Here is a 17986-nt window from a genome sequence, read left to right as displayed (position 1 = left end):
ACACATCCCTGGTATCCCATGTGCCAAAGAAAGGGAAGAATGTGGTACTCATGAGTACACTACTCAGGGATGGAAGAATCTGTGGCCAGGAGCATCAAACCAAGAGATCATCATGGATTATAGTGCCACAAAAAAAAACCAAGTGCAAGAACACACACACAGTAAAACTCTGCCCCTCATGTGTTGTATTTACTGGTATGCAAAGGCAATGTGTTCAATGGGGCTGATGTATCATCTAGACTTACATGGCTACTGTTTGTTCAGCTTGTGTTGTGTAAACTAACCTGAGTGGGTTAAAATTCTAATGAAGTTCAAATAAATAAGTCTATAGTTACGAAAAACCTTGCTTCATTTGTAAATTTATTGAATTGTTCCACTCATATCTTGATTATAATTGATTTTCTTTTTTTTAATGTCATTTTAGTAAAAAATAAACAAATAACGAGTAGCACTTTAATTCTTAAATGTGATCTAACCAAGGTAAAGAGAAAATATTAACCATACATGATGTTTATATTGCTTGTAATTGGGTTGAAGTAAACATCTGTTGAGTATTGTAACATAAAATTGTTTGATTGTGTTGAATTAAAAACCCTAAAATGCAGCGGGTCCACCAGACCCACGAACACTGGCTGAATAACAAAAAAAATGACCACCACACAAGGGTTAAATGCCCCAACATCAAGAGTTACGTTGATTGTCCCTACCTGAAATTGTCTGATTGCTCTTTGCAGCTTAGGAGGCAGCACAAGTACTATTGACAAGTACAAGGTCAGATCCTCCTGACAGGTTTGGAGTGGTGCGATTTCGTGGTATGTGCGCAGGAGGTCATGCTTGCTGAGCGTATACACAAAAATGTAGATGTAATGCGTATTAGAGTCCAAGTAGATCTTTTTTTACCACTACCTACAGAAGTGTTTGTGTGTTTAAGTCATTTCAGATTTAATGACCGTCTAATATATATATATATATACACACACACACACACACTATATTTATACAATATATACCTATATATTATATTACATTACACATGTATATACTATATTTTTAGATTCTTATTGTTTGTGTTATTATAATAAAATATTCATAAGGAAACTGTCTGTTGATCAGAGGTATTAATACAGAACAGAGTGATAAATTCATAGTATTTACAAAAGTATATGTACAATATTTATACAAACCCTAGCACATCATCAAGGATGAGAGTTTTTAGATTCAGTGGATCCATGCCTTGACAAGTGGTCCACATTGGTAGTTCACAAGCAAACATGCCACTGTGAACAGTTGGTTTATGCTACCAGAAATGGACAAGGGGATAATTGTGTCAAACAACTTATGCTCTTTAATGGTGGTGGATGAGGAGATGTCCCCTGTCTATGTAAAGCGCTTTGAGTGCTAGAAAAGCGCTATATAAATGTAAGGAATTATTATTAATTATTATTATTAACGCGACGGATAAGACGTTCAACATGTACCCTGAGCCTAGCCACAGACTGAGTGTGTGTCACTTCATCAGCTGACAATTGTTTTCCATTGGTCAGGAAAACAGGCCAGTGTATTTTACATGGCACTAGGCTATCAATTAAGAAGCCCTTATCCACCATGATGGCCATATCAGGGGTAAGAAGGTTAATGATCCCTGACTGTTTGAACAGCTCCCGGTCACTAATAGACCCTGCATACAGTGCAGAAACAAATGTTATTGCACCATGAGGTGCCATTCCTACTAAAGCTTTGAAGGTGCAGTGAGACTTGTAATTTGAAAAGACCTCACTTTCTAGTAGCAAAGAGGAAGGTGTTTGGCAGCGGATCTCTGTACAATCCAGGATAACCTGTGTGTCTCGAAATTGGTGGAATTCTTCTGGCAGATGAGCTCGTACTTTCTCTTTTGGCACCCAAATGCACACTGACCCCAGGACAAAGTACAGGAAGTTGGCTCAGGTTGTTATGATGCGGCTTACGGTGGTCTGATGTACTTGAAACCGATGACCAAGGTCCTTTTGCTTGAGGCCCAAAGCAAGATGCATCAAGAACAGGAAGAACTCGTCTATTGCAGGAAGTGCCCGAGTGTTTCCAGACTCCTTGAAGACTTTGGAGTTGGTGACACAAATCATCCTGTGAGTTGCCGGTTCAATCAGTTCCCAGAAGGCCATCACATGGTTGTATGTTGCAAATCTGTCAAGAAAAAAAAACATGCATTGGTTCTCACATGGCATAAAATACTTATACATAGCTTTGTAGTAAGTTTAAGGTTTAGGAAATAGGAATGCTGAACTACAAGTAACTGATACAACAATCTTGCAATATTGAGTTATGACAATTATGGAATTTGCTATGTATAATTAAACTAACTCTGATTTCTGTTGAAGACAACAGTTGGTATTCATACTTATAATTATGTTGTTGTTATTATTTTGGTCAGTGTAGCCTACTTTTAGGCTGCCTAGGCTACGTGTAGCTATCGTATACAACTCCAATCATATTTATCAGAAATGTGGACCAGTGTTTTCAGGACAGTGGCAATGCTATTACAAATGCTTACCACAGGCAATGCAATCTTACCTTGTATAAAGGTGAATGTCTTCATCGGACCCAGCAAATCTATTGATACCAAAGCGGTTTATCATCTTTGTTTGCTCCAACTGCTTCCGTGCATCTTCTATCTCCCTTTTTAACTCCTCGTTTTCATGTAGAACCATGTCCACAGCTGCAGCTTTGGGAACTGAACAATAATCATGTCCAGTCCTCTCCACATCAAAGTCCATATCTTCCTGTTCTGCGTCCGAGTCAGGATCAGCGGTCTCGGTCAGCGGTCTCTCTCGACGCTCCAAAACACTCAACCTTGGCGGCTGCTCCTGGTAGTGGTTCCACTCAAACAGTGTAGGGAAAACACCTTTTTTCAGACGTTTCAGACAAGCCCCTTCCATAAAGTCATCAGGTCTGAAATGAACGCTACACACCTTTGTGTTTTTGTTGACTTGGAAGTCATCTCTCCTGACCTGAACGAGCCACTTTTTTTCTGAGATCCTCTTCCACTGGAAATGAATGGAAACTAACCGTAGAGTTGTATCTTGCCGATACAACGCACAACGGCACACAACAATGTTCCGATCTAGGTCGCATTAGCTTTTGGTATCGGAAAACCTTTTTCTCCATGGTTAAGATGCCAAAAACTATATATACTAACAACTATAAATGTTTATCGCTTTAAGTTTCGCGCCATACCCAACGATCTCGCGAGGCGTCAGATGTAAATATGGAACTGGAAACTGTTAGCCCAGTAGAGAGTGTAGTCGGAAACACGTCACAATTCCTGCTGCATAGAGCCCATTGAACGCTCCACATGTATCCTGGCTCTTGAGATTAGTCTATTATGGTTCACTTCCTCCTGTGTGAACTGTCCATTGACAAGGAAAGATGGGATGTTTAGGGAAACTCCCTCTGTCAAAATGTCCCGAATTGTGAATCCCTTGTCTGCGATAACCATGTCGCCTGGTTGTAAATGTTGGAAAAGTCCACAGTCAGCTCTTATTTCACTCCAACCATTCAGGTCACTGACAAAGGTAACACCATTAGGCGCAACCCCAATTAAAGCCTTAAGTTTGGTCCGTCCTTTGTACTGGCTGTACATATGACACTGCATTTCAAGCCTTTCTGTGTTAGAGACGGCAACCTCTGTGCAGTCAAGCACGAGCCTACAGGTCTGGAGGCAGTCTGGCAGCGATGTTTGATTCTTGGCTGTGGAGGGGATGTTGTTCTCAAGCAAACCGACATACAAAACATCACACAGGGACAACACGGGACACAGCATTGTGGCATGCTAAATTTAAAAAAAGTGAGCGAAAGTGGTAGGCAGAGGAGCCGGACTTTGGACCCGAAAAAATAGAGTGGTTACGTCACGACTTAGTAGTCTATTGTTAAATAGTCTATTGTTAATTCTACAGTAGCCTATTGAAGAATGCAATCCTTTAAATTAGTTGTTTATTTGCTTCACATAGGCACTATATTTTTATGATTAACTATATCCCTCTTATTAAAATAATACTTTGTCTGACTTTACACCTTAACACAATAAACAAATCTTTAACACTTTAAAATAAGGTTCATTAGTTAACTACATTAAGATTAACTAATTATGAACTGCACTTATACAGAAATTGTTCATGTTAATTTCCACATTTAATATCACTTTATTAAAATCTTGTTAATATTAGTTAATGAACCATGAACTAGCATGGTTAACATGGTGCGCACGCGGAGAGAGAGCCGCGTATCATGGACAGTGACACTGAACCGAGCTCTCTTCTGCGAAGTTCTCCTCGAAGTCCCTCCAGCACCTGAACGAACAAACACAAATCGCAGTTTGAACAAACAAAAAGATGTGAAAGAGCCCAATTCAGTACCGTGGTGTTCTGGTGTTCAGGGCTCACGCAGAGAAAGGCGTCTCAAAAAACTTGAACAACCGAATTTGCTTATTTTTGCTCTTGTGCCGACAAATACATACAAAATATGTCAAAATATCCACCTTGAAAATTATGCTCAAAAAAACTGTCAGTTATTTCTTAAGTGAAAGTAAACAGTTGAGGAAGAAAAATGGGATGCGTTCATGGTCTCTTAAAGTTACCGCGCCTAATTTAGCTACTGGCTGCTGTAATGTTAATCCAAGAAAATATAAATGAAAATCACTGCTCTTGACTGAATTACTTTTACTTTTAATTATTTGGTTTCTGTACCTTGACACCTACAAACTTGAAAAAAAAACTTAAACATTATGCAAATAGCACAAATAAATAAAATAAACGAACATACAAATTAAACAATTTCAAACAGGGCCCACTTTTTCAAGCACTTTGTGATGCATTTTGGAAATAGGAGATGAGCCCCTAGCTTGATAAAATCCCTTTTCAAAGACTTACTGTTTGTCAATTTTATTTTGGTAACACATATTCTGAATGCCTTCGGCAGATTTCGAATGAGCTATTTTAATCTAGATTAATCTATATTAATCTATATTAATTTCAAGATCACAGTGAGATTAATCTAGATTAAAAAAATTAATCTATGCCCACCACTAATATACTTACAGTCTGTTAGTCAGAACAGCAGGCATTGTAGTCTTCTGTCCCAGGATCAGGAAACAGTCCTCCATAAAATGTGCTGCACACATCTGAATATTTGGGTTGAACTGATCTGGAACAGTGTTGTAAATACAACTTAACCACTGACTTCTAGTTGTGTCCTCTTTTGGAAAGCCAAACAAAGTATTTTTGCTTTCGCAATGAAACAGCGTCTCCACAACATGGCACCGGCAGCAACAACATGAATCACAGGTTACACCTTTTTCTTTTCTTTCTGTGAACATTTGGGCGGCGTTATACAAATATTCCCACATTGTGATGTAGACATGTCAGTGTTTAAACAAGGTGTTTTAGGTGAGCGTGGACAAGTCTTAACTTTTATAAAGAATATCTCTTTGGATATGAGACTTTAGTCTTTGCAACTTTACACATCTTATATATAAACAAACAGCTTGTAACACTCCAAAGAGAAAACTTGAAATCGCATCATATGTCCCCTTTAATATTTATTAAATCATGGAATTTCATTAATAAGAATCAGAAATAATTTACTTGTAATTATGGGATCTTACCAAAATAATGAGAATCACATGAAATCAAGTAAAATAAAATAAAATACGACTTCAAATGATAATTTGGGGTAAATCGTTCAATTATCATAATTATAACATAATTATCATAACAAAGTAAAAATCCTAACTGTCCTAAAGTAGACTTCATTTCATTTTCATTTGTAATTGTATTTTGCTCTTTTGATTTTGTTTTGAAATATGAGCCAGATAGATAATAATAATAAAACAAAACACTGTGAGCAGTTTGATGTGGATGAAGGAGCTCATACGGTGTTTATGGGTCTCCAGTTCGTGTGTGTGTCTGGTATTCACCAAATTATGTGGATCAAATGTCCTCACCAATATATTTCTACCATTAAATTTTAACCTTGTTGGGACATTTTTGGAAACAAAACCATTAGGAAACAACACCATTAGGAAACAAGCTAATATATCACATAATGAAGTGCTTTGGAAATCCGGAAGTTTTGTGTAAGGGGTAGGTTTAGGTCTAGGGTTAGGGTAAGAGGATAGAAAATACACTTTGTACAGTAGAAAAACCCCAAACACCTGTGGAATGTCCTCATAAAAAAGGAAACCAGTGTGTGAGTGTGTGTTTGTGTGTCCCTCAGTATCTGTACACGTGGTACGTGCTGATCCATGAGGATGAGAACACCCAGGCTGGGAATCTCTTCAGGAACGACTCGAGCGGCTCCGAACGGCCGTCTGAACCAGATAAATAATGAGCGGAGATGATCAGAGAGATCAAGCCCTCATCAGGAGACTCCTCTGAGGACTTGAGCATCTGAAAACCAGAAAACACAATAAACACTGTGGTGCTCCTCAGGTTAAATATGTGGTTCTGGAGTTCAAACTCACCCAGATCTCAATCCAGAAGGTCCAGGATATTGCGTTGAGGCCGTGAGTATAAAATATGAAACCCCTTCCAATTTGGGGCACCATCTCGCCGCTGAAAGACCAGCCAGTCAGAAACGCTTCAGCGTGAGGACGCAGATACAGAGACATGTGACTCGGACCTGAGTGAGAACAACAGCTGTTCAAAACCATTAATAAACACAAAGAGTGTGTTTGTTACTCTGAACTAAACCAGTCAAACACACTGGATCACTGAATGCTGCTGATTATTGCATTTTGTTCTCTAAAGCCAAGTTTGATTGCTGGACTATGTGTAACTTTTTATTACAGAATACCTGCTAACCTAAATGTCTGTTGCTGTTTAAACAAGTGTGACATACAGACAGACAGAGAGATGCATCAAATTAATAAAATGTGCTATATAAACAAACATTTGTATAGATGTATATAATAAATTGAGGTTATGGTCTGGACTATAGTTTCTGGAATATGTCTTCTGACTCAGATGTTTTAGAAACGTTTACATACTTAATTTTTAAAGGTTAAAGAACTTTTCATGCTAGAAAAAGAATAATCACTGTAATGATCCAATCGTAGATTCATAAGTGTTTATCCTTTAAAATTCTAACTGTGATTTTGTGTTATTTGTTTGTTTGTTTCTTTGGCCAGTCAGTGTATACAGTTTTAAAATTGTTTGTATTTTTGTATAGTTTTATCATTTAAACAAATTTAGCAAAAGTCATTATTATATATAATTAAAATTCAGCAGAGATAGTCCCCATTAGGATCATGTTAAAATGAGGCTGGACTCTCACCTTTGACCTCAAAGCTCATTTTGACAGTTCCCCCTTGAGTCTGCTGTCTGGATAAGAGCTGGACCTCCAGCGGAGCTTTAGGAGAGACTTCAGGAGCCGGAACATACCAGCTCTTCCTGAAACAATGAGAGAAAGACATCATCAAGTTCAGTGGGTGGCTCAGTTATACATGAACTCCATCATTCTCAGGAACTGGAGCATGGGGAACCTTGGGAAGCCGTAGTAGGGCAGCCAGTCCTGACAATGTGTGCTGATGCTGTCGTTGATCTGTGGGATGTGTGGAGTGATGTGCTGCATGCCAGTGTAATCCAGATTGCTGATACAGAAGCCAGAGTCGGAGCTCTGCAGTGATCCGTTCAGTGTGTGGAAGCTGCGAGTGATGTGCTGGAAACACACCCACACACACACACACACACACACACATCTGACTGATGAAGGCTGAACTCACAATTCATACAATAATTCATCAGATTTAGACTCATTTTGCTGAAGAATTCTTCTAAACTGCTTTACAGCTGCTGTATGTAAGATTTTGACGCTACTAAAGCATAAAAATACCATAATATATTTGCAGATGTTTAAGAAACACACAAAATTAACATACTTGTTTAAATGAAAAACAATGCTACAGTCAGTTATTCTCCTTTGAAAATGTGCGTTCCAGGCCAGAATATCAGTGTTTTTGGTTTGTGAAACCCACCCACTGCCAGTTTACCCAATTGTATTTCGGCACACTGAGTTGGCAGTTGGCGGAAAACAGCGAATATAATTTCAGGCATTGTCAAGTGCGCTCATTCCTGTTTGTATTGTCAATCTGGCAACCTGCATGTGAGTCAAGTCTGGGGAGGAGGGGCTGGGTGGAAAAAAAACCCTCTCCAATATCTAGCATTTTGACTGCATTACCTAGTTCAACCACCCGATGTACATCCTACATACAGCAACTTTAAGAAATAATAAGTTTCATGTTTGTGGTTCTTATAGCATCTGCTCGATTAGTCCTCTAACACAGTGATATTGTTTTGTATAATTGAGATTTTTACAGTAAATTATGTATTTAGAAATTTTAAGTTTAATTTTTATACTGTTCCATTTTAATTTCTGTATTTTTTTATATTTTATTGTGTTTATCACTTGAATGAAGACACATTGTTATCAGAGGTGTAGTGGTAAAAAAATAGGTGGGTAAACTATAAATTCTGGGTGACCACATCGTGGTCATGGTAAGGTGGGCCACTGCCTACCGGTGTATGTGTATCATGATGACATCGCTATAGGCTATCATTTGATATTACTAGCAAGGGTATCACTGGTTGGTCCCTCATATAGGTCACACAATCACTATTCAATACATACATACATTAATCTAAGTTCTTGTTAAAGAGACTCAAGAAGGAATAATAAGGTTGAAATCTATAAAGTTTACTAAATGAAAAATCAGAGAGAACAATTTTTTTAAGAGGAATAGAGAGGGCTTATATCCAGGGGTTCCAATGCAATGCACTTATACGTAATGACTAGGGATTTGGGATTATTTTCATTGTCGATTAATCTGTTGAATATTTTCTCAATTAATCGGTTAGTTGTTTGGTCTATAATATGTCAGAAAAATGTGGATCAGTGTTTCCCCAAATGCCCAGGAATGGTCCTCAAATGGTCCTCTCGTTTTGTCCACAACTCAAAGATATTCAGTTGTCTGTCACAGAGGAGAGAAGACACTAGAACATATTCACATTTAACAAGCTGGAATAATTTTTTTTTTTTACTTTTGTCTTTCATATATTTTTAATCAATGACACAGACTGCTATGACACAGACAGCTTCATTGCAGAAGGACATCCTTTTGGTCACGTGGGTTCACGTGAGATGATTGACAGCTTTACAAACTAATGATATTGCACTGATCGATGTCATAGCTGACGCGTATCAATAAGAGGAGAGTAATCGTTAGCTCTGTTAGCTGTTTTAGCTCTTCAGATTACATAAATCAGTGTAAAATGAATAGAAATGTTATTCTGTATGACGAAATATTTTACAAACATGTCATAAAATTATTATCTCTTCAAATGTGCGTACCATTGGACTATAGCCCTGGCGGATCGTGGATATTGTATGTATACGGACACAAAGTCTCAGAGAGTGATTTGTTCATTTTGTGTTGACTGCATATGCGGATTACACAACATATGGGTTCTGAATCGACAGGTGAGGTCCGAGTTTTTATTGTTCCAGTCAGTCCCATAGAGACAGGAAGAGAAAAGATTAGTTCATTTTGCTGAACGAGACTCAAAGATCCGAGTCAGTAAAATGATCCGAACTTCCCACTACTACTGGCAACACCGCAAGCAATTGGTCAACACTGACAAATTGCAGCGCAATATGAAACACTTCATCTTTAACAACAAACAACCTATGAAACTAATAATGAACAATATGAAACTAAAAGACATAAGTTTAATTTAAAATGTCATAGGAACTGTAGGCTATTTAGAGGTGGATAAACTCAATTTAGAGGTGGATAAACGCACTTTCGAGGTGGGTAAATGCTATTTCCGAATTTTGGGAGGTGCGTAAATGGCGTTTACATATGTTTAGCCTCCACTACATCCCTGATTGTTATTTCATGTTAGTTAATGCATAACTAATATTAATAAATAATACCTTATTGTAAAGCATTACCATTTTTATAAATGCTTTATATCAGTTTTAGTTACTAGTGCATCATGTTAAAGATAATGAAAACTAAATGCTTAGAATATATACAAAAACGTATACAATGTGCTTATTTAAAGGTGCCATATGCAAAAATTGAGGTAAAAATATCCATAACATGACCTACACGCATCAAAAGAATGAGAAGAAATAAGGGCGATGATGTCATAAAAAAATGTCAAGTTATAGTGCTGCAGAGATATCAACCTTAATTAGCATGAGCATTACTAGCCCCGGCCCGACAGGTGTCGTAATACCAGTTTCGGCCATGGGAGGCGGTATGTGGGCAACATAACCACCAGCCAACCTGCAATACACGAATAACTCGCACGGCTTGTGGGCATGCCTGAACCTGATGTCAATCATGTGGAAAGTACAGCCCACTACTTCATATCAGTTCAGGGAAGAGAGCGTCACCCGCTTCAGGGAAACAACCGCGCTCGGAATCACAAATCAAATCCGATAAGAAAAGGAGCCGAACCAGAGTAAACATTGGCACTGCTTTTAATCGCTGGAGACAACTGATGGACCTGAAAGAAATGAGGTTTGACTCCGAACTTGCAACATTTCTTTTGGATTGGTAAGTTAGACACTGTAAGTATTTCGCTAGAAGTTTGTTTTATACGTTTGTGTATTTGTTTTCGGGAAGTTATAACATAGAAATGTATCGAAGGCTGTTCGATAAACGTGCTAATGTTAGCGATGGCTAACCGTAGCTTTGTTTGATAATTAGCTAGCTATAACTTAACGTTACCCATTTTATTATATAGGGCTGTGCATGTCTTTACTCATGTAAATCTCATCAGTAAAGACGCTCCTGTAATTAGAAGTATATCTCCAGCACGTGTGTTCAGATCAGGGTTGCCAGGTTTTCACAACAAATCCTGCCCAGTTGCTTCTCAAAACTAGCCCAATCCCGCTTCCAGAAGGTTTCCTTTTAGCAGGGTTGCCTTGGTATAATTCGCATTTTAGGGGCTAAATATCACGTTATTTGTATTGGGGTCGCTGTGACCCGCGGACATGAAAAACAACCACCACAGACTTGGCAACACTGGTTGGCATTTACTACACAGAGCCGTAATTCACTGACAATCTACACAAAATCGATGTTAAAATCGCAGGTGATTCTTTGTCGATTTTGAAAGCGATTTTGTGTTAGTTGTCGGTAGACTACGGCTCTGTCTAGTAACTGCCGCTCCACCTGAACCAGTGTTGCCAAGTGTGCGGTTGTTTTTCATGTCCGCGGTTTGAAGCAATACCAATAACGTGATATTTAGCCCCTAAAATGCTAATTTTACCAGGGAAACCCTTCCCAAAAATGTATATTTTAACCCGGGAAGCAATTTTTATCGGGGAACCTCCCGGAAACGCGATTGGGCTAGTTTTGGACTATTTTTAAGAAGCAACTGGGCAGGATTTGTTGTGAAAACCTGGCAACCCTGATCTGAACGTACATGCTGGAGATATACTTCTAACTACAGGAGCGTCTTTACTGATGAGAGGTGCATGAAGATCGCATTAGATTTTTTGCACGGCCCTATTATTATATCATAACTAACCTGCTCTATCTAGTCTGTTGGTCTCCGTGTCCTCTTTGCTTTGTGGTTTTTCTGAGCGTGAAACAATTTATGTGTGGCGTGAAAGCGTGTGAAAAGAGTCAATTGCGTGTCTCACGGTGAATGCTTGAGAGTTGGCACATAGAAGACAGGTTCATTATTGCTATTTAGCGTTTGTATTAATCTATGATGTGTCCCTGTTTGCGTACAGGGACATAAAAAATAAATTAAAATTGATACGTGGACCAAGGTGTCTGAGATTGTTCATTTTAAGTGAAGGATCCTAATATTTCGTCCACAACAATATTTAATGAGGTTAACTTAGAACTCCTTGTGGTTAGTCTGCACGAGATCAACAAGCTTGTTTGCTCTGCGGCCGCTTTAAATACAAAATAAGCATTCGATCTACGTTAGAGCATCTGAGCACTCACAAATCTTTCTGCAGCGTCGCGAGCAGAGCGGCAAGAGGGATTTTTGACACTCTAGACGCCGGCGTTGTAAACGCACAGTTAGGCTTCGGCTATGGCTGTAGTGTTGTTGTGAAAGTAGGGGCGGAGCATAGAGACTATGCCGTTTCTCGTTTGTTACTCTAGAGTAGACCAATTCACTTTATTGAGGCATACTGCCCCCATCTGGTATGGAATGTGGAGTAAGACTTGATTTTTTTTGCCAAACATTACAGATGGCACCTTTAAAGTAAAGAGAATATTTTATGGTATCAGTAAAGTGAAAAACCCTGTGGTAAAGATGAATCCGTGACAGCTGTACCTGGACAAAGACACGTTTGGGTCGTGGGCTGGATGGGTCGGCAGAATACGGGAAGAACAGACCACAGCTGACCAGAACAAACATCAGCGTGAACACTGACCCCAGAACAGCCAAGACCCGCTTCGTACTTTGGGACAGATAGATGAAGTGAATCTGGAGAGAAGGAAAAACAGACAATGAGTGGAATAAGATGATTTAGGCCCAATCCCAATTCTACCCCTTAGCCCATCCCCTTTCCCCTACCCCTCTGTTTTACGCGTTCACGTGAAGGGGTAGGGGTGTCTCAATTCTCTTTTGGTTGGAGGGGTAGGGGTAAGGGGAAGGGCCAGATAGCCCTTCAAACTAATTTTTCGAGACCACACTTCAAACGAAGGGGTATGAAGCTTTTTTGGCATAAATGAAGAATGTCAATGTCATGTTAATCAAAGAAATATTTGTAAAAAATCGCTAATATTTGCTAACGTCATATGGCGTGTGACGGGATAGTAGTGGTGTCCCAATCTTTAGGGGAATATTTTCTCCCCTACCCCTTGACACTATTGCCGCGTTTCCACCGAAATTACCCGGAACATTTTTACCAGGAACTTTTTTTCCCAGGAACTTTTTTCCCCCCAGACCTGTTGCTTTCTGCGTTTCCACGGCGGTGTAAAGTACCGGGAAGATTAGGCAAATGACTGGTGACGTAAGTCCGCACGCGTTTCTCAATACAAAGTACAGCTGATAAAAAAAAAAAAAGTATGCTGATTTTGGACGTGCATCATCGGTAGTTAATTCAGACTTTGTGCATTCGACTGGGGAGTGTGATGTCCGCAGCAGCGCAAGTCCGGTAAATCTATAAACAGCAGTGTAACTATATACTATATATATATATTATACTTGATAATTTCAGTCAGCTCGTCTTGGCTACTGCAATTTTCCCTACTGTATATTTACAATAAAACGAAATAGGATATCAAATATCACTGCCTCCTTTGGTTTTCATTTAAGCATAATAACAGCTGCAAAAATATACTTAGTTCAGGGATATGTGTATATGCAGCCATTACAATGAAACGAAATATTATATAAATTTGCCTTTTTTATTTTCATTTTAACATATAGATAAATTGAATACAGACCAAAGAAAACCTGTTAGATTTACTCCGCAGCTGAATTATATTTTATGTTTAACCACTAAAGACACATCAGAGCCAGAGGCACATATCAGAAGGTCTATCCAATGTGAGGCTGCTTCTCGGCGGATACATGAGGACTGAGCTCCCGCTGATCGAGTGGAGCTCACCGTCTCTGAGATCGGCGAAACACATTTTTAAATAGGCGCTGTCTTTATAAATAAACCACAGATTTGAGTTTTAAACAACTACATTCTCGCCTGAAATACTTTTAAAATTACATTTTTATGACACAATAACAGTAATATTTGAAAATGATCCGAATAAATGGTGTTTGAACTCAACCAATGCTGCGTGAACTCAGATGGCTTTGGCTACAGCAATTTCCCCTCAGTATATTTACAATAACACAAAATAGGATATAAAATACCACTGCCTCCTTTCGTTTTCATTTAAACATAATAACAGCTGCAGAAATGTACTAGTTCAGGGATATGTGTAACGTTATATACAGCCATTACAAACGAAATATAATATAGACTTGCCTTTTTATTTTCATTTTAACATATAGATAAATTGAATACAGACCAAATAGAAAACCTGTTAGATTTACCCCGCAGCTGAATTATATTTTATGTTTAACCACTAAAGAGACATCAGAGCCAGCGGCACATATCAGAAGGTCTATCCAATGTGATGCTGCTTCTCGGCGGATAGATGATCACTGAGCTCCCGCTGATTGCGTGAAGCTCACCGTCTCAGAGATCGGCAAAACACATTTTTAAATAGGCGCTGTCTTTATAAATAAACAACATATTTGAGTTTTAAACAACTACATTCTCGCCTGAAATACTTTTAAAATTACATTTCATGACACAATAACTGTAATATTTTGAAAATGTTGATCCGAATAAATGGTGGTTGAACTCAACCAATGCTGCGTGAACTCAACCAATCAGAATGTTTAGCGCCAAAGTCCCGCCCCCGAAAGTTCCGGAACTCTGAAAAAGTACCACATCGCCAGCAGGGACTTTCTGAGGGGCATTTTTTTACCCGGAACTTTATTTAGTTCCTGGTTCCTGCGGTGGAAACACACCAAGTACCAGGCCAAAGTCCCTAGTTCCTGGGTAAAGTTCCTGCGGTGGAAACGCGGCTTATGTTTCAAGGGACAAGGGGAAGGGGTAGGCGGAGGGGTAGGGGAAGGGGAAGGGGTATAAAATAGAATTGTGATAGGGCCAAAGATGTTGTCGGTAAAGTCAGCAGAGAGCAATGAGATTTCAACACAAAGGTAAATTAATGAATTAAATGTACTTAATTATTCAATAAATCAATGTTGTTGCAAATATTAATGTACTTTTTATCAATGTGTCAGTGTTTTATTCGCAATAACAACAAAGTGACAAAACCCTACTGAACATCACTGTATGTATGTATGAGTGTGTGTGTTTGTGTGTGTGACAAGGCCAACTGTGGATTAAAAGAATTCAGTTTAATCACTGTTTGATATTAATGTGCTGTTTCAATTGATACACACACACATACACGCATAACTCGCACACAGAGATCATGCTGTGCACACACAGAAACATTCAGGAGCTCAGAAACGTATCTGCCCCAATATTGAAACTGCACGTGCATCTGTAGACTAGCACAATTAGATCTAACACTTTAATTGTATTTGTAGATCCTAACAGGCTGTGTGACTATTATGAATGATTATTTAAAAATGTACGTCGTTATGCAGTTTTCCCTATTGCTTGTGTGCCAGTGATTATCCCTCTGTGTGCAACAGGTTGCTGACCACAACCTCTCATTCAACTTGAACTTGAATTAGGATGTTTGCATTTTAATGTTTAAATTTAAAGGTTTCAATTTTGAATATTTGACTCTGATTAGGGGACTACCTATTATTGGCCTGACCTATACACTACAAGTGTTTTTATGATTATCTGTATCTGACATTTTCAACACCAATTCACTGATAAAATAATTCTGTGGCCGAAAGCAATCTCTGCCCACTGCCCATCTGTTTTGTTGGGAGTCAATGAGGAATTCAGTCTCACTCCAAAAGCACTTGTTAACTGGAGCTGCTTCAGTGATCAGCATCAACAACATGTATGTTAGACCCTATACCATCTAAGCTCCTAAAGGAGGTGCTTCCAGAAGTCATAGATCCTCTTCTGACTATTGACTTATTAATTCCTCATTGTCATTAGGATATGTCCCCAAAACCTTCAAACTGGCTGTTATTAAGCCTCCCATCAAAAAAACTCAACTTGACCCCAAAGAACTAGTTAATTATAGACCAATCTCGAATCTCCCTTTTCTGTCCAAGATACTAGAAAAGGTGGTCTCCTCACAATAATATTCCTTCTTAGAGAAAAATGGTATATGAGAGGATTTCCAGTCAGGATTTAGACCGTATCATAGTACTGAGACTGCTCTCCTTAGAGTTACAAATGATCTGCTCTTGTCATCTGATCATGGGTGTATCTCTCTATTAGTTTTATTGGATCTTAGTGCTGCGTTTGACACAATTGACCAAAACATTCTTTTGCATAGACTTGAACACTTTGTTGGCATCAGTGGAAGTGCATTAGCATGGTTTAAATCGTACTTATATGACCGCCATCAGTTCGTAGCAGTGAATGAAGATGTATCATATCAATCACAAGTGCAGTATGGAGTACCTCAAGGCTCAGTACTAGGGCCGCTACTCTTCACATTTTATATGTTACTTTGGGAGATGGGTGAAACACACCAATTTGAAAAACTAATGGAATGCATAGTTGATATAAAAAACTGGATGACGAGTAATTTCTTACTGCTAAATTCTGAAAAAACAGAGGTGTTAATTATAGGACCTAAAAACTCCGCTTGTAATAACCTAGAACACTGTCTAAGACTTGATGGTTGCTCTGTCAATTCTTCGTCATCAGTTAGGAACCTAGGTGTGCTATTTGATCGCAATCTTTCCTTAGAAAGCCACATTTCTAGCATTTGTAAAACTGCATTTTTCCATCTCAAAAATATATCTAAATTACAGCCTATGCTCTCAATGTCAAATGCAGAAATGTTAATCCATGCATTTAGGACCTCAAGGTTAGATTATTGTAATGCTTTATTGGGTGGTTGTTCTGCACGCTTAGTAAACAAACTACAGCTAGTCCAAAATGCAGCATCAAGAGTTCTTACTAGAACCAGGAAGTATGACCATATTATCCCGGTCCTGTCAACGCTGCACTGGCTCCCTATCAAACATCGTATAGATTTTAAAATATTGCTTATTACTTATAAAGCCCTGAATGGTTTTGCACCTCAGTATTTGAATGAGCTCCTTTTACATTATAATCCTCTACGTCCGCTACGTTCTCAAAACTCAGGCAATTTGATAATACCTAGAATATCAAAATCAACTGCGCGGCAGATACTTTTCCTATTTGGCGCCTAAACTCTGGAATAACCTACCTAACATTGTTCGGGAGGCAGACACACTCTTGCAGTTTAAATCTAGATTAAAGACCCATCTCTTTAACCTGGCTTACATTACATTACATTTACATTTTACATTTATTCATTTAGCAGACGCTTTTATCCAAAGCGACTTACAGATGAAGACAGTGGAAGCAATCGAAAACAACAAAAAGAGAAATGATTTATAAGTGCTATAACAAGTCTCAGTTAGGTTAACACAGTACACGTATCATTTTAAATAATATAATAAATAAAAAGAAAACAGATAGAATAAAAAATAAAAAATAAAAGAATAGAGCAAGCTAGTTAGAGGTCTTTACACATACACACACACATACATATACAATTGCATAATAAATGAAAAGAAAATAGAATACAAAAAGATTATAAAGGTAGTTAGATTTTTTTAAAGAATAGAATTAGAATAGTGAGTGTTAAAGTTAGAGGGTCAAATCAAGATGGAAGAGATGTGTTTTAATCCGATTCTTGAAGATGGCTAAGGACTCAGCTGCTCGGATTGAGTTGGGGAGTTCATTCCACCAGGAGGGAACATTTAATTTAAAAGTCCGTAAAAGTGACTTTGTACTTCTTTGGGATGGCACAATCAAGCGATGTTCACTTGCAGAACGCAAGCTTCTAGAGGGCACATAAGTCTGAAGTAACAAATTTAGGTAAATTGGTGCAGAGCCAGTGGCAGTTTTGTAGGCAAACATCAATGCCTTGAATTTTATGCGAGCAGCTATTGGAAGCCAGTGCAAATTGATAAACAGAGGTGTGGCGTGTATTCTTTTTGGCTCATTAAAAATTAATCTTGCTGCCGCGTTCTGAATTAATTGTAAAGGTTTGATAGAATTGGCTGGAAGACCTGCCAAGAGGGCATTGCAATAGTCCAGCCTGGACAGAACAAGAGCTTGAAAAAGGAGTTGTGCAGCATGTTCTGAAAGAAAGGGCTTGATCTTCTTGATGTTGAAAAATGAGTGCTTACACATAACATACTAATATGCTTTTAATATCTAAATCCGTTAAAGGATTTTTAGGCTGCAT

General features: G+C 38.5%; 1 protein-coding gene across 1 annotated transcript in view; it reads right to left on the bottom strand.

Moving 5' to 3' along the window:
- Window positions 1–5562: 5562 nt before the first annotated feature.
- LOC113046537 (endoplasmic reticulum metallopeptidase 1-like) overlaps window positions 5563–17986 on the bottom strand; it is a 40735-nt gene continuing 28311 nt past the window's right edge. The window contains exons 12-16 of the mRNA XM_026207348.1: window positions 12357–12509; window positions 7532–7707; window positions 7324–7439; window positions 6512–6669; window positions 5563–6437 (exon numbers count right to left, since the gene is read on the bottom strand). Coding sequence (XP_026063133.1) covers window positions 6261–6437; window positions 6512–6669; window positions 7324–7439; window positions 7532–7707; window positions 12357–12509 — 780 coding nt within the window. The 3' untranslated portion in view covers window positions 5563–6260. The remainder of the gene's footprint in view (window positions 6438–6511; window positions 6670–7323; window positions 7440–7531; window positions 7708–12356; window positions 12510–17986) is intronic.

This window comes from Carassius auratus, chromosome 28, assembly GCF_003368295.1.
Source record: "Carassius auratus strain Wakin chromosome 28, ASM336829v1, whole genome shotgun sequence".
Classification (NCBI taxonomy): Eukaryota; Metazoa; Chordata; class Actinopteri; order Cypriniformes; family Cyprinidae; genus Carassius; species Carassius auratus.
The sequence above is the reverse complement of the archived record's forward strand: the minus strand, read 5'-3'. Positions and strand labels throughout refer to the sequence as shown.